The sequence below is a fragment of the Melospiza melodia genome, unplaced genomic scaffold (assembly GCF_035770615.1).
Source record: "Melospiza melodia melodia isolate bMelMel2 unplaced genomic scaffold, bMelMel2.pri scaffold_171, whole genome shotgun sequence".
Classification (NCBI taxonomy): domain Eukaryota; kingdom Metazoa; phylum Chordata; class Aves; order Passeriformes; family Passerellidae; genus Melospiza; species Melospiza melodia.
Window position 1 is genome coordinate 83,804 of NW_026948519.1, and position 22,032 is coordinate 105,835.

Below are 22,032 nucleotides of genomic sequence, written 5' to 3' on the forward strand. Positions count from 1 at the left end.
TATTTTCGGACCTGAAGCGGGTGTTGTTGGCCGGGAGCTGCTGGGGGACGACGAGACCCCCCCGGATGTGGAGGTTGGTGTCATTGGAGGATTATTGGGCAATTATTAGGGAATTATTAGGGATTTATTAGGCAATTAATAATTAATTATTTTCGGACCTGAAGCGGGTGTTGTTGGCCGGGAGCTGCTGGGGGACAATGAGACCCCCCCGGATGTGGAGGTTGGTGTCATTGGAGGATTATTAGGGGATTATTAGGATATTATTAGGGATTTATTAGGCAATTTAATAATTAATTAATTTCGGACCTGAAGCGGGTGTTGTTGGCCGGGAGCTGCTGGGGGACGACGAGACCCCCCCGGATGTGGAGGTTGATGTCATTGGAGGATTATTGGGCCATTATTAGGGAATTATTAGGGATTTATTAGGCAATTAATAATTAATTAATTTCGGACCTGAAGGCGGTGTTGTTGGCCGGGAGCTGCTGGGGGACGACGAGACCCCCCCGGATGTGGAGGTTGATGTGACCCAGGGGCGCCGGAAAGTTCCGGAACTGCCCGCCGGACGCCGACCTCCGCGTCCTGGGAACGGAAAAAAAATTCATTACATTTGTCCGTGTTAATGATTCAATTAATTATTAGGTGTTAATTAGGATGGGTTAATTAATTCTTCAATTTTAATTCATCAGCGGTGAGAGAGGGGGGTGAAAATTCAAGCGGAAAATTCCTTTAAAAAAGGGAAAAAAATGACAAAAAAATGGGCAAAAGAAGTGGAAAAAAATGACAAAAAATGGGCAAAAAATATTGACAAAAAGTGGACAAAAATAGGGGGGAAAAATGGGTTAAATTTGGACAAAAATTAGAGGAAAAATGACCAAAAAATTGGACAAAAAATAGGAAAAAAGTGGACAAAAAATTACAAAGAAGGATCCAAAATGGACAAAAAAAAAGGACAAAAAAATGGGCAAAAATTGGGTAAAAAACTGGGTAAAAAAATGGACAAAAATTATAGAGAAAATGACCAAAAAATGGACAAAAAATGGACACAAAATGGACAAAAAGTGGACAAAAAATTACAAGGAAGGATCCAAAATGGAGAAAAAAATGGACAAAAATTGGGTAAAAAATGGACAAAAAATTTTAGAGAAAATGACCAAAAAATGGACAAAAATTCTAGAGAAAATGACCAAAAAATGACAAAAAATGGACAAAAAAATAGAGCAAAATGGACAAAAAGTGGACAAAGAGTTAGAGAAAAATGACAAAAAATTTGATCAAAATTGGACCAAAAAAATAGGAAAAAAAATGGACATGAGGAATGACGAAAAAATTAACAAAATAATTGACAAAAAATGGACAAAAATTAAAGAAAAATGAGAAAAAATGTGACCAAAAAATGGACACAAATTGGACAAAACAATGGACAATAAATTACAAAAATGTGGTAAAAAATGGACAAAAATGATAGAAAAAATGACCCAAAAATGGCCAAAAAATGGACAAAAGAATGGACAAAAAATTAATTAAATCAATTAAATTAAAATAATTAAGTTAAATGAAATGAAAATAAATTAAATTAAAAGGAATGAAAAAAAAAATAAAATGAAAAGAAAATGAAAAGAAATAAAATTAAAGGTCAGTTTGAAATGCTCAGGAGCATTAACATTCAAAGAAGAATATGAATGAATGAATTGGCTAAATAGATATGAGTATTAAAATAAATCACTAACTATTAAATATCAATTAACTGATGAATGAAATGATTAATTGTTGGCACTGACGGTGCGGAAGTCAATGGACAAAAGAATGGGCAAAAAATTAATTAAATTAATTACATTAAATCAATGAAGTGAAATGAAATGAAAAGAAATGAAATGAAAAGAAATGCAAAAGAAATAAAATGAAAAGAGAAGAAATGCAAAGAAATAAAATGAAAAGAAATAAAATTAAATTAAAGGTCAGTTTTAGAATGCTCAGGAGCATTAACATTAAAAGAAGAATATGAATGAATGAATTGCTAATAGATATGAGTATTAAAATAAATCACTTACTATTAAATATCAATTAACTGATTAATGAAATGATTAATTGTTGGCACTGACGGTGTGGAAGTCAATGGACAAAAGAATGGGCAAAAAATTAATTAAATCAATTAAATTAATTAAGTTAAAATGAAATGAAAAGAAATGAAATGAAAAGAAATTCAATGAAATAAAATGAAAAGAAATAAAATAAAATTAAAGGTCAGTTTGAAAATGCTCAGGAGCATTAACATTAAAAGAAGAATATGAAATGAATGAATTGCTCATAGAGGAGATGTAATATTAAAATAAACAATGAACTATTAAGTATCAATTAACGAATTAATGAACGATTAATTGGTGGCACTGACGGTGCGGAAGTCAATGGACAAAAGAATGGGCAAAAAATTAATTAAATCAATTAAATTAATTAAGTTAAATGAAATGAAAATAAATTAAATTAAAAGAAATGAAAAGAAATAAAATGCAAAGAAATAAAATGAAAAGAAATAAAATTCACTGAAAGGTCAGTTTGAAAATGCTCAGGAGCATTAACATTAAACGGAGAATATGAATGAATGAATTGCTCATAGAGAGATGTAATATTACAATAAACAATGAACTATGAAGTATCAATGAACTCGATTGATGAATGATTAATGGCTGGCACTGATGGTGTGGAAGTCAATGGACAAAAGAATGGACAAAAACATTAATTAAATCAATTAATTAAGTTAAATGAAATGAAAATAAATTAAATTAAAAGAAATGAAACGAAATAAAATGAAACGAAATAAAATGAAAAAGAAATAAAATTAAAGGTCAGTTTGAAAATGCTCAGGAGCATTAACATTACAAGAAGAATATGAATGAATGAATTGCTAATAGAGAGATGTAATATTAAAATAAACAATGAACTATTAAGTATCAATTAACGAATTAATGAATGATTAATTGGTGGCACTGACAGTGCGGAAGTCAATGGACAAAAGAATGGGCAAAAAAATTAATTAAATCAATTAAATTAATTAAGTTAAATGAAATGGAAAGGAATGAAAAGGAATAAAATTCAATGAAAGGTCACTTTGAAAATGCTCAGGAGCATTAACATTAACAGAAAAGTATGAATGAATGAATTGCTCATAGAGAGATATAAAGATTACAATAAACAATGAACTAGGAAGTATCAATGAACGGATTCATTAATGAATGATCAATGGCTGGCACTGACGGTGTGGAAGTCAATGGACAAAAGGATGGACAAAAAGATTAATTAAATCAATTTAATTAAGTTAAATGAAATGGAAAGAAATGAAAGAAATAAAAATTAAAGGTCAGTTTGAAAATGCTCAGGAGCATTAACATTCAAAGAAGAAGATGAATGAATGAATTGCTCATAGAGAGATGTAATATTACAATAAACAATGAAGTATGAAGTATCAATGAACTGATTAATGAATGATTAATTGGTGGCACTGACGGTGTGGAAAGTCAATGGACAAAAGGATGGACAAAAGATTAATTAAATCAATTTAATTAAGTTAAAATGAAATGGAAAGAAATGAAAAGAAATAAAATGAAAGGTCAGTTTGAAAATGCTCAGGAGCATTAACATTAAACGGAGAATATGAATGAATGAATTGCTAATAGAGAGATGTAATATTACAATAAACAATAAACAATGAAGTATCAATGAACTGATTGATCAATGGCTGGCACTGACGGTGTGGAAGTCAATGGACAAAAGAATGGACAAAACATTAATTAAATCAATTAAACTAATTAAGTTAAATGAAATGAAAAGAAATAAATGCAAAGAAATTAAATTAAAAGAAATTCAATGAAATATAATGAAAAGAAATAAAATTCACTGAAAGGTCAGTTTGAAAATGCTCAGGAGCATTAACATTAAACGAAGAAGATGAATGAAATGAATTGCTAATAGAGAGATGTAATATTACAATAAACAATGAAGTATCAATGAACGGATTAATGAATGATTAATTGGTGGCACTGACGGTGTGGAAGTCGAACCAGCGCGCGTCGGGCAGGTACGCTCGCACCTCGCTCACGCCCTGCGGGAAACATTTGGGTTTGGCGCCCCAAAATCCCGAAGTTGGGAATTTTTGGGGTTTCCTCCAGTTGGGTTTTGGGATTTCCCATTTTTTTTAGGATTTTTCCCAATTTCCCCCCATTTTTCCCCATTTTCCCCCTATTTCTCCATTGAGTTTTTTGGGATTTTCCCCCCATTTTTGGGATTTTTTCCCCCCTTTTTTTTGGGATTTTTTGGGATTTTTTCCCAATTTTCCCCATTACTTTTTTTGGGATTCCCCCATTTTTTTTAAGGATTTTTCCCAATTTCCCCCCAATTTCCCCCATTTCTCCATTGAGTTTTTTGGAATTCCCCCCGCTTTTTGGGGATTTTCCCCCCATGTTTTGGGAATTTTCCCAATTTTCCCCATTAAATTTTTGGGATTTCCCATTTTTTTAGGATTTTGCCCAATTTTCCCCACATTTCCCCCATTTCTCCCATTGAGTTTTTTGGGATTTTCCCACATTTTTTCATTGAGCTTTTTGGGATTTTCCCCCCTTTTTTTGGGATTTTTTGCCAATTTCCCCCATTAAATTTTTGGGATTTCCATTTTTTTTAGGATTTTTTCCCAATTTCCCCCCATTTTTCCCCATTTCCCCTCCATTTTTCCCATTGAGTTTTTTGGGATTTTCCCAATTTTCCCCATTCTTTTTTGGGATTCCCCCATTAAATTTTAGGATTTTCCCATTTTTTAGGATTTTGCCCAATTTTCCCCATTGACTTTTTTGGGATTTTCCCCCATTTTTGGGAGGATTTTCCCAATTTTCCCCATTCTTTTTTGGGATATCCCCATTAAATTTTTAGGATTTCTCATTTTTTTAGGATTTTGCCCAATTTCGCCCCAATTTCCCCCATTTCTCCATTGAGACTTTTTGGGATTTTCCCCCCTTTTTTTGGATTTTCCCCCCCATTTTTTGGGATTTTCCCAATTTCCCCATTAAAATTTTTTGGGATTTCCCATTTTTTTTTTAGGATTTTTCCCAATTCCCCAATAAATTTTAGGATTTTCCCATTTTTTTAGGATTTTGCCCAATTTCCCCCCAATTTGCCCCCCAATTTCCCCCATTTCTCCATTGAGTTTTTTTGGGATTTTCCCCCTTTTTTTTGGGATTTTTCCCACCATTTTTTTGGGATTTTCCCAATTTTCCCCATTAAATTTTTGGGATTTCCCCCTTTTTAAAGGATTTTTCCCAATTTCCCCCCAATTTCCCCCATTTTCCCCATTGAGTTTTTGGGATTTTTTCCCCCCATTTTTTGAATTTTTTGCCCCCATTTTTGGGGATTTTTTCCCAATTCTCCCCATTAAATTTTTGGGATTTCCATTTTTTTTCGGATTTTCCCGATTTTTCCCGTTTTCCCCCCTTTTCTCCATTGAGTTTTTTGGGATTTCCCCCCTTTTTTTTGGGATTGTTTTCCCCCATTTTTCGGGATTTTTTCCCAATTTCTCCCATCAAATTTTTGGGATTTTCCTTTTATTTCTAGGATTTTCAGGGATTTTCCCAATTTTCCCCATTAAAATTTTAGGATTTCCCTTTTTTTCTTAGGATTTTCCCAATTTTCCCCATTAAATTTTTGGGATTTCTCATTTTTTTAGGATTTTTCCCAATTTCCCCCATAAAATTTTAGGATTTTTCCATTTTTTTTTAGGATTTTGCCCAATTTCCCCCCAATTTCCCCCATTTCTCCATTGAGTTTTTTGGGATTTTCCCCCTTTTATTGGAATTTCTCCCATTGGATTTTTGGGAATTTTCCCCAATTTCCCATTAAATTTTTGGGATTTCCCATTTTTTTTTCGGATTTTCGCATTTTTTTTGGGATTTTGCTTGATTTTTCCCGTTTTCCCCCCATTTCTCCATTGAATTTTTTGGGATTTTTTTCCCCATTTTTTGGGATTTTCCCCCATTTTTGGGGATTTTTTTCCCCCATTTTTTTGGCATTTTTCCCAATTTCCCCCATTACATTTATGAGATTTCCCATTTTTTTTCGGATTTTCCCATTTTTTTGGTATTTTTTCCCAATTTTCCCCATTTTCCCCCCGTTTCTCACGGGTTTCCAGCACGGGGCTGACCAGCAGCCCCTCCCCCCACAGGAACTGCCGGTCCAGGTCCCACGTCGTCCTGTCCTCCACAAACCTGCGCAAAAAAACCAAAATTTTGGGCAAATCCCGCAAAAAAATCATCCCAATTATCAATAAAAATAAAAGATTCATTTAAAATAATGAATAAAATAAGGAGGATTTTTAAAAGGCAAATTTCTGCTCCAAAAAGGCGAATTTTGGGGTGAAAAAAAGGCGATTTTTTTTGGCTGGAAAATGGTGATTTTTGGGCTGGAAAATGAGGATTTTTTTGGGAGAAAAAATGGTGATTTGTGGGTAAAAGAATTGGCGATTTTGGGGTGAAAAATGTGATTTTTTTTTTGCCCATAAAAGCAGATTTTGGGCTGAAAAAAAGGCGATTTTTTGGGCTCGTAAAAAGGCAATCGATTGCCCCACGTCGTCCTGTCCTCCACAAACCTGCGCAAAAAAAACAAAATTTTGGGCAAATCCCGCAAAAAAATCATCCCAATTTCTCAATAAAAATAAAATATTCATTTAAATAATGAATAAAATAAGGAGGATTTTTAAAAGGCAAATTTCTGCTCCAAAAAGGCGAATTTTGGGCTGGAAAATGAGGATTTTTGGGCTGGAAAATGAGGATTTTTTGGGGCAAAAAAATGGTGATTTTGGGGTGAAAAAAGGTGATTTTTGGGCTGGAAAATGGTGATTTTGGGGCAAAAAAATGGTGATTTTTTTGGGGGAAAAAAATGGTGATTTTTGGGTAAAGAATCAGCAATTTTGAGGTGAAAAATGTGATTTTTTTTTTTTGCCCATAAAAGCAGATTTTTGGGCTGAAAAAGGCGATTTTTGGGCTCGTAAAAAGGCAATGGATGCCCCACGTCGTCCTGTCCTCCACAAACCTGCGCAAAAAAACCAAAATTTTGGGCAAATCCCGCAAAAAAAATCATCCCAATTATCAATAAAAATAAAATATTCATTAAAAATAATGAATAAAATAAGGAGGATTTTTTAAAAGGCAAATTTTCTGCTCCAAAAAGGCGATTTTTTGGGGTGAAAAAAGGCGATTTTTGGGCTGGAAAATGAGGATTTTTGGGCTGGGAAATGGTGATTTTTGGGGGGAAAAAATGGTGATTTTTGGGTAAAGAATTGGCGATTTTGGGGTGAAAAATGTGATTTTTTTTTGGCCATAAAGGGGGATTTTGGGCTGAAAAAAGGCGATTTTTGGGCTCGTAAAAAGGCAATGGATGCCCCACGGTCGTCCTGTCCTCCACAAACCTGCGCAAAAAAACCAAAATTTTGGGCAAATCCCGCAAAAAAATCATCCCAATTATCAATAAAAATAAAATATTCATTTAAATAATGAATAAAATAACCAGGATTTTAAAAAGGCAAATTTCTGCTCCAAAAAGGCGATTTTTGGGGTGAAAAAAAGGCGATTTTTGGGCTGGAAAAATGAGGATTTTTTGGGGCAAAAAAAATGGTGATTTTGGGGTGAAAAAAGGCGATTTTTGGGCTGGAAAATGGTGATTTTGGGGCAAAAAAAATGGTGATTTTTTTGGGGGAAAAAATGGTGATTTTTGGGTAAAGAATCAGCAATTTTGAGGTGAAAAATGTGATATTTTTTTTTTTTGCCCATAAAAGCAGATTTTGGGCTGAAAAAAAGGCGATTTTTGGGGTGAAAAATGGTGATTTTAAGGGTTCAAAAAAGGCGATTTTGGGCAAATCCCACCGAAAAATCATCCAAAATTATCAATAAAAATAAAATATTCATTAAAAAAGAATTCATAAAATAAGGATGATTCTAAAAACGCAAGGTTTTGCTCCAAAAAATTTGATTTTGGAGCCTGAAAAGAGACGGTTTTTGGGGTGAAAAAAGGCGATTTTTGGGCTGGAAAATGAAGATTTTTTTGGGGGGAAAAATGGCGATTTTTGGGTAAAGAATTGGCGATTTTTGGGGTGAAGAAAATGTGATTTTTTTTTTTGCCCATAAAAGGGGATTTTGGAGCTGAAAAAGAGACGATTTTGGGCTCAAAAAAGGCGATTTTTTGGGCTTGAAAAAAAATGCAATTTTGGGGTGAATTTGGGCTGACGAAATGGGAGATTTTGGGGTGAAAAGAGGCGATTTTGGTGGCCCCAAAAATGGTGATTTTTTGGGCATGAAAAGAGGCGATTTCTGGGGTGAAAAATGATCATTTTTAGAGTGAGAAGAGGCGATGTTGGGCTCAAAAAAGGTGATTTTTTTGGGGTGACAAACGGGCAATTTTGGGGTTGAAAAAAGGCAATTTTTGGGCCCGCAAAGAGGCGATTTTGGGGTGAAAAAAGCCAATTTTTGGGGTGACAAAATGGCAATTTGGGGGTGAAAATGGTGATTTTGGGGTCAAAAAAACGGCGAGTTTTTGGGCCTGAAAAGAGGCGATTTTGGGGTGAAAAAAGGGGATTTTTGAGGTGAGTTTGGGGTGGAAAAATGCTGATTTTTTTGGGTAAAAAAAAAGGCAATTTTAGGGTGAAAAAATGACAATTTTTTGCAAGAAAAATTGTGATTTTTTTGCCCTAAAATGGGGATTTGGGGTACCAAAGGTAATTTTGGGGTGAAAAAATGACAATTTTTGCAAGAAAAATGTGATTTTTTTGCCCTAAAATGGGGATTTTTGGGGTACCAAAGGTAATTTTGGGGTGAAAAATGGGATTTTGGGCTGGGAAATGGATGACTTTTGGGGCGGAAAAATGGCAATTTTGGGGCCTGAAAGGAGGTGGGTTTGGGGCCCAAAAGAGGCAATTTTGGGGTGAAAAAAGGCAATTTTGGGCTCAAAAAAGGGGATTTTGGGGGCCCGAAAAGAGGCGATTTTAGGCTGAAAAAATGGGGATTTTGGGGGTGAAAAAATGGTGATTTTTGGGGGTGAAAAAATGATGATTTTTGGGGCAAAACCCTGGGATATTGCGGTGCAAAAAAAGCGATTTTTTTTTCCCCATAAAAGGAGATTTTTGGAGCTGAAAAAGAGACAATGTTGGGCTCAAAAAAAGGTGATTTTGGGGCCCGAAAAGAGGCGATTTTTGGGGTGAAAAAAGGGAATTTTTGAGGGGAATTTTGGGTGAAAAGAGGCGACTCTGGGGTGAAAAATGATGATTTTTTTTGGGTGAAAAAAAGGCAAATTTTAGGGTAAAAAAATGGCGATTTTTGCAGGAAAAATGTGATTTTTTTTTTGCCAAAACGGTAATTTTGGGGTGAAAAGCGGCGATTTTGGGGCTCACTGGTGCAGCAGGGGCAGGGAGGGATTTTGGGGTGAAAAAATTCAATTTTTGGGGCGTGAAAAGAGGCGATTTTGGGGTGAAAAGTGGTGATTTTTGGGCTGAAAAAAGGGCAAGTTTTGGGCCCGAAAAGAGGCGATTTTGGGATGAAAAAAGGAAATTTTGGGGTGACAAAAGGGCAATTCTGGGGTGAAAATGGAGGGAAAAAAAGGCAATTTTGGGGTAGAAAAACCTCAATTTTGGGGTGAGAAAAGGGGACTTTTGAGGTGAGTTTGGGGTGAAAAGGGGCGATTCTGGGGGCGAAAAAAAAGGCGATTTTGGGCCCAAAAAAAGGCGATTTTGGGCTGGAAAATGATGACTTTAGGGTGGAAAATGGCGATTTTTGCATGAAAAATGTGATTTTTTTTTGCCAAAATGGTAATTTTGGGGTGAAAAAAAGGCGATTTTGGGGCCCAAAAAACGCAATTTTGGGGCCCGAAAAGAGGCAATTTTTGGGTGAAAAAAGGGGATTTTTGAGGTGAATTTTTGGGCGAAAAGAGGCGACTCTGGGGTGAAAAATGCCGATTTTTTGGATGATAAAAAGGCAAATTTTTAGGGGGAAAAAAATGGCGATTTTTGCAGGAAAAATGTGATTTTTTTTTTTGCCAAAACGGTAATTTTGGGGTGAAAAAGCGGCGATTTTGGGGCTCACTGGTGCAGCAGGGGCAGGGAGGGATTTTGGGGTGAAAAAATTCAATTTTTGGGGCCTGAAAAGAGGCGATTTTGGGGTGAAAAGTGGCGATTTTTGGGCTGAAAAAAGGGCAAGTTTTGGGCCCAAAAAGAGGCGATTTTGGGATGAAAAAAGGAAATTTTGGGGTGACAAAAGGGCAATTCTGGGGTGAAAAATGGAGGGAAAAAGGCAATTTTGGGGTAGAAAAACCTCAATTTTGGGGTGAGAAAAGGGGATTTTTGAGGTGAATTTTGGGTGAAAAGGGGCGATTCTGGGGGTGAAAAAAAGGCGATTTTGGGCCCAAAAAAAGGCGATTTTTGGGCTGGAAAATGATGGACTTTAGGGTGGAAAATGGCGATTTTTGCATGAAAAATGTGATTTTTTTTGCCAAAATGGGTAATTTTGGGGTGAAAAAAAAAGGCGATTTTTGGGGCCCAAAAAACACAATTTTGGGGCCCGAAAAGAGGCAATTTTTGGGTGAAAAAAGGGGATTTTTGAGGTGAATTTTGGGCGAAAAGAGGCGACTCTGGGGTGAAAAAATGCCGATTTTTTGGATGAAAAAAAAGGCAATTTTAGGGGGAAAAAAATGGGCGATTTTTGCGGGAAAAATGTGATTATTTTCCACAAAAAGACAATTTTGGGGTGAAAAGCGGCGATTTTGGGGCCTCACTGGTGCAGCAGGGGCAGGGAGGGATTTTGGGGGGAAAAAAATCAATTTTTGGGGCCCGAAAAAGAGGCGATTTTGGGGTGAAAAATTCAATTTTTGGGGCCCGAAAAGAGGCGAGTTTGGAGCCCGAAAAGAGGCAATTTTTGGGTGAAAAAAGGGGATTTTTGAGGTGAGTTTGGGGTGAATAAAAGGCGATTCTGGGGTGAGAAATGATCATTTCGCCGTTGAAAAAAAGGCAATTTTAGGGTGAAAAAATGGCGATTTTTTGCGGGAAAAATGTGATTTTTTTTTTTGCCAAAACGGCAATTTTGGGGTGAAAAGCGGCGATTTTGGGGCTCACTGGTGCAGCAGGGGCCGCACGACGGTGTCGCCGTGGGCGTGGGCGCGGAAGAGCAGCGAGTAGAGCGCGGGCAGCAGGCGGTAGCGCAGCTCCAGAACGCGCCGGGACAGCGACACAAAGGTGGAGTTCCAGGCCAGCGGGTCCTGGCGCTGAAATGGGGAAAAAAAACGAGATTTTGGTTAAAAAGGGAAAAAAATGGCTATTTGGGATAATTGAACATTCGAGGTTTTGGTTAATTGAGTCATTAATTGCTAATTGGATAATCTGGCACCGGGGACAGCGACACGAAGGTGGAGTTCCAGGCCACCGGGTCCTGGCGCTGAAATGGGGAAAAAAACGAGATTTTGGTTAAATAGGGAAAAAATTGAATTTTGGATAATTGAACATTCGAGGTTTTGGTTAATTGAGTCATTAATTGAGTCATTAATTGGATAATCTGGCACCGGGACAGCGACACGAAGGTGGAGTTCCAGGCCACCGGGTCCTGGCGCTGAAATGGGGAAAAAAAACGAGATTTTGGTTAAATAGGGAAAAAAATTGAATTTTGGGATAATTGAACATTCGAGGTTTTGGTTAATTGAGTCATTAATTGAGTCATTAATTGGATAATCTGGCACCGGGACAGCGACACGAAGGTGGAGTTCCAGCCACCGGGTCCTGGCGCTGAAACGGGGCGAAAAAACGAGATTTTGGTTAAATAGGGAAAAAATTGAATTTTGAGTCATTGGGTTAAAAATGGCAATTTTGGGTCATCGGGTGAAAAATGGCAATTTTGGGTCATTGGGTGAAAAATGGGGATTTTGAGTCATTGGGTGAAAAAGTGGGAGTTTGTGATTTGGGGTCAAAAATTGGGGATTTTTGGCAAAGGGGAGGAAATGGCGATTTTGGGGTTTGGGGTGAGAAACGGGGATTTGGGGTCATTGGGGAAAAAATGGAATTTTGGATTATTGGGGAAAAATTGATGATTTTGGGTCATTGGGTGGAAAATGGAGGGTTTGGGGTTTGGGGTGAGAAATGGCGATTTTGGGGTTTGGGGTGAAAAACGGGGATTTTGGGTCATTGGGTAATGAATGGGGTCATTAATTGGGTAATTAACGGGGTCATTAATTGCTAATTGGGGAATCTGAAAAAATGGGGATTTTGGGTCATTTGGGGAAAATGGAGGGTTTGGTTTTGGGGTGAAAAATGGGGATTTTTGGGGTCATGAATGGGGTCATTAATTGGGTAATTAACGGGGTCATTAATTGCTAATTGGATAATCTGGCACCGGGACAGCGACACAAAGGTGGAGTTCCAGGCCAGCGGGTCCTGGCGCTGAAATGGGGCGAAAAAATGAGATTTTGGTTAAATAGGGAAAAAATTGAATTTTGAGTCATTGGGTGAAAATGGGGATTTTTGGGTCATGGGGGTGAAAAATGGAAATAAGGGAATTCTTGTGGAAATTTGAGGGAAATAATGGGGAAATGTGGGAAAATTAATGGGGAAATATAAAAAATAATGGGGGAAATATGGGAAAAATGGGAAAATATTGGAACAATAAATGGAAAATATGGGGGAAAATACAGGAAATTAATGGGAAAATATGGGAAACAAATTACGGGGAATAAAAAGGAAAATATTGGGGAAATAAATGGGAAAAAATGGTGAAATAAAGGGAAAGTATGGGAAAGTGAGGAAAAATATTGGGGAAATAAAGGGAAAAAATTGGAAATAAAAGGAAAAATTGGAAATAATGGGGAAAATAAAGAGAAAATATGGGGAAAATATGAGAAAAAATTCTGGAAAAAATGGGGAAATATTGGGGAATATTGGGGAAATATCAGGGAAATAATGGGGAAAATACAAAAATAATGGAAAATATGGGGGAAATAATGGGGGAAATATTAGGAAAATAAAGGGAAATAAAGGGAAAATATTAGGGAAATAATGGGAAAAATTAATGGGAATAAAAGGAAAAATATTGGGGAAATAAAGGAGAAATATGGGAAATATTGGGAAAAATTGGAAATAATGGGGAAAATAAAGGGAAAATATGGGGAAAAATATGAGAAAAATTCTGGAAAAAACTGGGAAAAATTGGGAAAAATTTGGAAATAATGGGGAAATAAAGGGAAATATGGGGAAAAAAAGGGAAAATAATGGGAATTAAAAGGGAAATAACGGGGGAAAAAGCGGATTTTGGGGAAATTTTCGGGAGAAATGTGAATTTGGGGTGGGTTTTGGCACCTTGTCGCGGTTGCCGTTGTGGTTGCGCGCGTAGGGGTAGAACGGCGCCGAGCTCCATCCAGCGGGCGCAGAGCTCGAACGACGGCTCCCGAAAAAGCCGCAGATGTCGGCCCCGGTCTGCCCCAAAAACGGCCAAAATCCCATCAAAAAAATAGTCCAAAATCCCCCCAAAAATGAGATCAAAGTCCCATCAGAACGAACCCAAAAAAATCCCATGAAAGGCAGTGAAAAGTCCCAAAAAAACCCAGCCCAAAATCCCAAAAAAATGAGCCCAAAAATCCCATAAAACCCACCCCAAAATCCCACGAAAATAAACCCCAAATTCCATCAAAATGAGCCCCAAAATCCCATCAAAATGAGCCTAAAATCCCATCAAATCCACCCCAAAATTCCACGAAAATAAACCCCAAATCCATCAAAATGAGCCCAAAAATCCCAAAAAAAGGAGCCAAAAATCCCAAACCAATGAGTCCAAAAAATCCCAAAAACTCCACCCCAAAATCCCATGAAAGTAAACCTCAAATCCCATCAAAATGAGCCCCAAATCCCATCAAAATGAGCCTAAAATCCCATAAAATCCACCCCAAAATCCCTCGAAAATAAACCCCAAATTCCAAAAAAATGAGCCCCAAATCCCATCAAATCCACCCCAAAATCCCACAAACATAAACCCCAAATCCCATCAAAATGAGCCCCAAATCCCATCAAATCCACCCCAAAATCCCACGAGAACAAACCCCAAATTCCATTAAAATGAGCCCAAAAATCCCATAAAATCCACCCCAAAATCCCAAAAAAAATAAACCCTAAATCCAATCAAAATGAGCCCAAAAAATCCCATCAAAATGAGCCCAAAAGTCCCATAAAATCCACCCCAAAATCCCATCAAAATGAGGCAAAAATCCCAGAAAATCCACCCCAAAAATCCCACGAAAATAAACCCCAAATCCCATCAAAATGACCCCAAAAACCCCCATCAAAATAAACCCCTAATCCCATAAAAATGAGCCCCCAAATCCCATAAAATCCATCCCAAAATTCCATGAAAACAAACCCCAAAATCCCATACAATCCACCCCAAAACCCCACGAGAACAAACCCCAAATTCCATAAAAATGAGCCCCAAATCCCATCAAAATGAGCCCCAAAATCCCATAAAATCCACCCCAAAATCCCACCAAAATAAACCCCAAATCCCATCAAAATGAGCCCCCAATCCCATAAAATCCACCCCAAAATCCCACAAAACATAAACCCCAAATTCCATTAAAATGAGCCCCCAATCCCATAAAATCCACCCCAAAATCCCAAAAAAAATAAACCCCAAATCCCATCAAAATGAGCCCAAAAATCCCATCAAAATGAGGCCCAAAAGTCCCATAAAATCCACCCCAAAATCCCACAAAAATAAACCCTAAATTCCATAAAAACGAGCCAAAAATCCCCAAAAATGAGCCCCCAAATTCCATCAAAATAAACCCCCAATCCCATAAAATCCACCCCCAAAATCCCATGAAAATAAACCCCAATAATCCCAAAAAATGAGCCCAAAAAATCCCATAAAATTCCATGAAAACAAACCCCAAATCCCCTAAAAATGAGCCCAAAATGGAATTTCTCACACAAACCCCACAAATATTGATCCCAAAAACATCAAAATTCCCCTAAAAATGAGGCCAAAAATTGGGAATTTCTCAAAAACCCCACAAATGTTGATCCCAAAACCACCAAAATTCCCCTAAAAATGCAGGCCAAAATTGGGAATTTTCTCAAAACCCCACAAATATTGATCCCAAAAACACCAAAATTCCCCTAAAAATGAGCCCAAATCCCCTAAAAATGAGGCCAAAATTGGGAATTTCCAAAAACCCCACAAATATTGATCCCAAAACCACCAAAATTCCCCTAAAAATGAGGCCAAAATTGGGAATTTCCCAAAAACCCCACAAAATTCAACCCCAAAACACCAAAAATCCCCTAAAAATGAGGCCAAATCCCCTAAAACTGAGGCCAAAATTGGGAATTTCCCACAAACCCCACAAAATTCAACCCAAAACCACTAAAATTCCCATAAAATTGAGACCAAAATTGGGAATTTCTCAAAAACCCCACAAATATTGATCCCAAAAACCACCAAAATTCCCATAAAAATGAGCCCAAAATTGGGAATTTCTCAAAAACCCCCACAAATATTGATCCCAAAAACACCAAAATTCCCCTAAAAATGAGACCAAAATTGGGAATTTCCCAAAAACCCCACAAATGTTGATCCCAAAACCACCAAAATTCCCCTAAAAATGAGGCCAAAATTGGGAATTTCCCAAAAAAAACCCACAAAATTCAACCCCAAAACCACCAAAATTCCCCTAAAAATGAGGCCAAAATTGGGAATTTTCCCAAAAACCCCACAAAATTCAACCCCAAAAACACCAAAAAAACCCATAAAAATGAGCCCAAAAATTGGGAATTTCTCAAAAACCCCACAAAGTTCAACCCCAAAACACCAAAAATTCCCCTAAAAATGAGCCCAAAATTGGGAATTTCTCAAAAACCCCACAAAATTCAACCCCAAAACCACCAAAAATCCCCTAAAAACGAGGCCAAAATTGGGAATTTCTCAAAACCCCACAAATATTGATCCCAAAAACACCAAAATTTCCCCTAAAAATGAGCCCCAAAATTGGGAATTTCTCAAAAACCCCACAAAATTCAACCCCCAAAACACCAAAAATCCCCTAAAAAATGAGGCCAAAATTGGGAATTTCTCAAAACCCCACAAATATTGATCCCAAAAACACCAAAATTCCCCTAAAAAATGAGGCCAAAATTGGGAATTTCCCAATAACCCCACAAAAATTCAACCCCAAAACCACCAAAAATTCCCATAAAATTGAGACCAAAAATTGGGAATTTCCAAAAACCCCACAAAATTCAACCCCAAAAACACCAAAAATCCCTAAAAATGAGGCCAAAATTGGGAATTTCCCACAAACCCCACAAAATTCAACCCCAAAATCCCCTAAAAAACGAGGCCAAAAACTGGGAATTTTGGTAAATCCGAAGGTTGCACTCACGTAGGAGACCCCGAAGAGGCTGAAGTCCAACATTCCTGCGGGAAATCAAAGAAAAATTCACAAATTTGGGGCAAATTTGGGGCGGTTTTTGGTCATTTGGTCATTTCGGGGTAAATTTGGGGCCATTTTGGGGCATTTTCAGGGGTTTTTTTGGGTCATTTTGGGGTCATTTTTTGGGGAATTTTGAGGAAATTTTGGGTTCTTTTTTGGGTCATTTTTGGGGTCATTTTTTTGGGAATTTTGAGGCTATTTTTGGTCATTTTGGGGTCATTTTCAGGGTTTTTTGGGTCATTTTGGAAAATTTTTGGTCATTTTTGGCTCATTTTGGGGTCATTTTTTGGGGAATTTTTGAGGTAATTTTTGGTGATTTTTGGGTCATTTTCTGGTCATTTTGAGGAGGTTCGAGTTTATAATTTTGAGGTAATTTTTCGGTTATTTTGGGTCATTTTTGGGGTCATTTCCGGGTTGTTTTGGGTCATTTTTTGGGGAATTTTGAGGTAATTTTTGGTTCTTTTTTGGCTTGTTTTGGGTCATTTTTTGGGGAATTTTGAGGTAATTTTTTGTTATTTTGGGTCATTTTTGGGGTCATTTCTGGGTTGTTTTGGGTCATTTTTTTGGGGAATTTTGAGGTCATTTTCCATCTTTTTTCGGGGAGTCATTTTGAGGGGTCATTTTTGGGGGAATTTTGAGGAAATTCTGGGTCATTTTGGGTCATTTTTGGGGCAATTTCCGGTTGTTTGGGTCATTTTTTGGGTCATTTTGAGGAAATTTTGGATTCTTTTTTGGCTTGTTTTGGGTCATTTTTTTGGGGAATTTTGAGGAAATTTTGGGTTCTTTTTTGCTTGTTTTGGGTCATTTTTTGGGTAATTTTGAGGAAATTTTTGGTCATTTTGGGGTCATTTTTTGGGGAATTTTGAGGAAGATTTTTCCATCTTTTTTGGGGAGTCATTTTGAGGAGTCATTTTTTTGGGAATTTGAGGAAATTTTGGGTCATTTTGGGTCATTTTTTGGGGCAATTTCCGGGTTGTTTTGGGTCATTTTTTGGGTAATTTTGAGGTAATTTTTGGTTATTTTGGGTCATTTTTGGGGTCATTTCTGGGTTGTTTTGGGTCATTTTTTGGGGAATTTTGAGGTCATTTTCCATCTTTTTTTTGGGGAGTCATTTTGAGGAGTCATTTTTTGAGGAATTTTTGAGGAAAATTTTGGGTCATTTTGGGTCATTTTTCGGGCAATTTCCGGGTTGTTTTGGGTCATTTTTTGGGAATTTTGAGGAAATTTTGGGTTCTTTTTTGGCTTGTTTTTGGGTCATTTTTTGGGGAATTTTGAGGAAATTTTTGGTCATTTTGGGGTCATTTTTTGGGGAATTTTGAGGAAAATTTTCCATCTTTTTTGGGGAGTCATTTTGAGGAGTCATTTTTTGGGGAATTTTGAGGAAATTTTTGGGTTCTTTTTTGGGTCATTTTTGGGTCATTTTTTGGGGAATTTTGAGGAAATTTTGGGTCATTTTTGGGTCATTTTTGGGGTCATTTCCAGGTTGTTTTGGGTCATTTTTTGGGGAATTTTGAGGAAATTTTGGGTTCTTTTTTGGCTTGTTTTGGGTCATTTTTGGGTAATTTTGAGGAAATTTTTGGTCATTTTGGGGTCATTTTTTGGGGAATTTTGAGGAAATTTTGGGTCATTTTGGGTCATTTTTGGGGCAATTTCCGGGTTGTTTTGGGTCATTTTTTGGGAATTTTGAGGAAATTTTGGGTTCTTTTTTGGCTTGTTTTGGGTAATTTTTTTGGGAATTTTGAGGAAATTTTTGGTCATTTTGGGGTCATTTTTGGGGTCATTTTTTTGGGAATTTTGAGGAAATTTTCCATCTTTTTTGGGGAGTCATTTTTGAGGAGTCATTTTTTGGGGAATTTTGAGGAAATTTTGGGTCATTTTGGGGCAATTTGGGGCAATTTCCGGGTTGTTTTGGGTCATTTTTTGGGGAATTTTGAGGAAATTTTGGGTTCTTTTTTTGGCTTGTTTTGGGTCATTTTTTTGGGGAATTTTGAGGAAATTTTTGGTCATTTTGGGGGTCATTTTTTGGGGAATTTTGAGTCATTTTCCATCTTTTTTGGGGAGTCATTTTGAGGAGTCATTTTTGGGGAATTTTGAGGAAATTTTGGGTCATTTTGGGTCATTTTTGGGGCAATTTGTGGGTTGTTTTGGGTCATTTTTTGGGTAATTTTTGAGGAAATTTTTGGTCATTTTGGGGTCATTTTTTGGGGAATTTTGAGGAAATTTTCCATCTTTTTTCGGGGAGTCATTTTTGAGGGGTCATTTTTTTGGGGAATTTTGAGGAAATTTTTGGGTCATTTTGGGTCATTTTTGGGGCAATTTCCGGGTTGTTTTGGGTCATTTTTTGGGGAATTTTGAGGAAATTTTGGGTTCTTTTTTGGCTTGTTTTGGGTCATTTTTTGGGGAATTTTGAGGAAATTTTGGGTTCTTTTTTGGCTTGTTTTGGGTCATTTTTTGGGTAATTTTGAGGTAATTTTTGGTCATTTTGGGGTCATTTTTTTGGGGAATTTTGAGGAAATTTTCCATCTTTTTTGGGGAGTCATTTTGAGGGGTCATTTTTTTTTGGAATTTGAGGAAATTTTGGGTCATTTTTGGGGCAATGTCCGGGTTGTTTTGGGTCATTTTTTGGGGAATTTTGAGGAAATTTTGGGTTCTTTTTTGGCTTGTTTTGGGTCACTTTTTGGGTAATTTTTGAGGAAATTTTTGGTCATTTTGGGGTCATTTTTTGGGGAATTTTGAGGTCATTTTCCATCTTTTTTGGGGAGTCATTTTGAGGGGTCATTTTTTGAGGAATTTTGAGGAAATTTTGGGTCATTTTGGGTCATTTTTGGGGCAATTTCCGGTTGTTTTGGGTCATTTTTTTTGGGAATTTTAAGGAAATTTTGGGTTCTTTTTTGGCTTGTTTTTGGGTCATTTTTTGGGTAATTTTGAGGTAATTTTTGGTCCTTTTTGGGTCATTTTGGGGTCATTTTTTGGGGAATTTTTGAGGAAATTTTGGGTCATTTTGGGTCATTTTTGGGGTCATTTCCGGGTTGTTTTGGGTCGTTTTTTTGGGTAATTTTGAGGTAATTTTTGGTTCTTTTTTGGTCATTTTGGCGTCATTTTTTGGGGAATTTTGAGGTAATTTTTGGGAATTTTGGGTCATTTTTGGGGTCATTTCTGGGTTGTTTTGGGGTCATTTTTTTGGGGAATTTTGAGGTCATTTTCCATCTTTTTTGGGGAGTCATTTTGAGGGGTCAATTTTTGGGGAATTTTTGAGGAAATTTTGGGTCATTTTGGGTCATTTTTGGGGTCATTTCCGGGTTGTTTTGGGTCGTTTTTTTGGGTAATTTTGAGGAAATTTTGGGTTCTTGTTTGGCTTGTTTTGGGTCATTTTTTGGGGAATTTTGAGGAAATTTTTGGTCATTTTGGGGTCATTTTTTTGGGGAATTTTGAGGTCATTTTCCATCTTTTTTCGGGGAGTCATTTTGAGGGGTCATTTTTTGGGGAATTTTGAGGAAATTTTGGGTTCTTTTTTGGCTTGTTTTGGGTCATTTTTTGTTGGGAATTTTGAGGTCAAATTTTTGGTATTTTGGGGTCCATTTTTTTGGGGAATTTTTGAGTCATTCTCCATCTTTTTTGAGGAGTCATTTTGAGGGGGTCATTTTTTGGGGAATTTTGAGGAAATTTTTTGGTCATTTTGGGGTCATTTTTTGGGGAATTTTGAGGTCATTTTCCATCTTTTTTGGGGAGTCATTTTGAGGGGTCATTTTTTGGGGAATTTTGAGGAAATTTTGGGTCATTTTGGGTCATTTTTTGGGGCAATTTCTGGGTTGTTTTGGGTCATTTTTTGGGGGAATTTTGAGGAAATTTTGGGTCTTTTTTGGGTCATTTCTGGGGGTCATTTTCCAGGTTGTTTTGGGTCATTTTTTTTGGGTCATTTTGAGGACATTTTGGGTTCTTTTTTGGGGTGAGAAATGGGGATTTGGGGTCTCACCCACTATAGATTTGCCCATCTGCTCCCAGGCACGTATATCGATAATTAATTTATAATTAACGATACATAAAATTATATGGAAAAATGCAGATTTTTTTTTTCTCAAAAAATACAGATTTTTTTTCTCAGAAATACCGATGTTTTTGGGCCAAACTCAGAATTTTGGGGTGAAAATTTTGGATTTTTGGGTCTCACCCACGATGGATTTGCCCATCTGCTCCCAAGCAGGTATGTAGATAATTAATTTATAATTAACGATACATAAAATTATCTGAAAAATACAGATTTTTTTCTCAGAAATGCCGATGTTTTTGGGCCAAACTCAGAATTCTGGGGTGAGAAATTCGGGTTTTGGGTCTCACCCACGATGGATTTGCCCATCTGCTCCCAGGCAGGTATATCGATAATTAACTTATACATTAAATTTTATGGAAAAATACCGATTTTTTTTCTCAGAAATGCCGATTTTTTTTGGGCCAAACTCAGAATTTTGGGGTGAGAAATTTGGATTTGGGGTCTCACCCACGATGGATTTGCCCATCTGGTCCCAGGCAGGTATGTAGATAATTAATTTATAATTAACGATACATAAAATTATCTGAAAAAATACCGATTTTTTTTCTCAGAAATACCCATGGTTTTTGGGCCAAACTCGGATTTTTGGGGTGAAAAATTGGGATTTTGGGTCTCACCCACGATGGATTTGCCCATCTGCTCCCAGGCCGCCGTGTTGTCGCCCAGCCAGTGCCCGGCCCAGCGGCCGCTGCCCGGGAACGTCGAGCGCGTCACCACCAGCCCGCGCTCGCCCGTCAGATTCTGCACCGCCCTGCGCCAGAGGAAAAGCAATTAATCGTTAATTAATTAATTAATTAATTAATTGATATCATTATTTAGTATTCATACTAATAACAATAGTAATAGCAATAGGAATAGTAATAATATCGTCACCACCAGCCCGCGCTCGCCCGTCAGGTCCTGCACCGCCCTGCGCCAGGGGAAACGCAATAATTCATTAATTAATTAGTGAATTAATTATTAATATTATTATTCGTAATAATAACAATAGTAATAGTAAATAGCAATAGGAATAACGTGACCACGATGCCGCGCTCGCCCCGTCAGCTTCTGCACCGCCCTGCACGATGGGAAAGACAATTAATCATTAATTAATTAATATCATTATTAGTCATAATATTAACAATAGCAATAGTAATAGCAATAGGAATAATAGTAATAATAACGTGACCACGATGCCGCGCTCGCCCCTCAGCTTCTGCACCACCCTGCGCGAGGGGAAAGACAATTAATAACTAATTAATTCATTAATTAATTAATATTATTGTTCATAATAATAACAAGAGTAATAGTAATAGCAATAGCAATAGTAATAATAAGGTGACCACGATGCCGCGCTCGCCCGTGAGATTCTGCAGCACCCTGGGCGAGGGGAAAGAGATTTTAGTTTAATTAATTAATAAATTAACTACTAGTAATAATATTAATATTATTAATAATAATAATAATAATAATAATAATAATAATAATAATAATAATAATAATAATAATAATAATAAGGTGAC

General features: G+C 36.9%; 2 protein-coding genes across 2 annotated transcripts in view; one reads left to right on the forward strand and one right to left on the reverse strand.

Moving 5' to 3' along the window:
* The window catches only part of LOC134433280 (maltase-glucoamylase-like), a 68,079-nt gene extending 67,675 nt beyond the window's left edge, over nt 1–404 (forward strand). Inside the window, exons 25-26 of the mRNA XM_063182152.1 lie at nt 18–73; nt 313–404. Of these exons, the coding sequence (XP_063038222.1) occupies nt 18–73; nt 313–404 (148 nt within the window). The remainder of the gene's footprint in view (nt 1–17; nt 74–312) is intronic.
* A 33-nt stretch (nt 405–437) lies between these two features.
* The window catches only part of LOC134433281 (sucrase-isomaltase, intestinal-like), a 117,334-nt gene continuing 95,739 nt past the window's right edge, over nt 438–22,032 (reverse strand). The window contains 10 exon segments of the mRNA XM_063182153.1: nt 438–557; nt 559–579; nt 4,037–4,097; nt 6,162–6,242; nt 11,129–11,277; nt 13,355–13,396; nt 13,398–13,444; nt 13,447–13,471; nt 16,429–16,463; nt 21,145–21,278. Coding sequence (XP_063038223.1) covers nt 438–557; nt 559–579; nt 4,037–4,097; nt 6,162–6,242; nt 11,129–11,277; nt 13,355–13,396; nt 13,398–13,444; nt 13,447–13,471; nt 16,429–16,463; nt 21,145–21,278 — 715 coding nt within the window.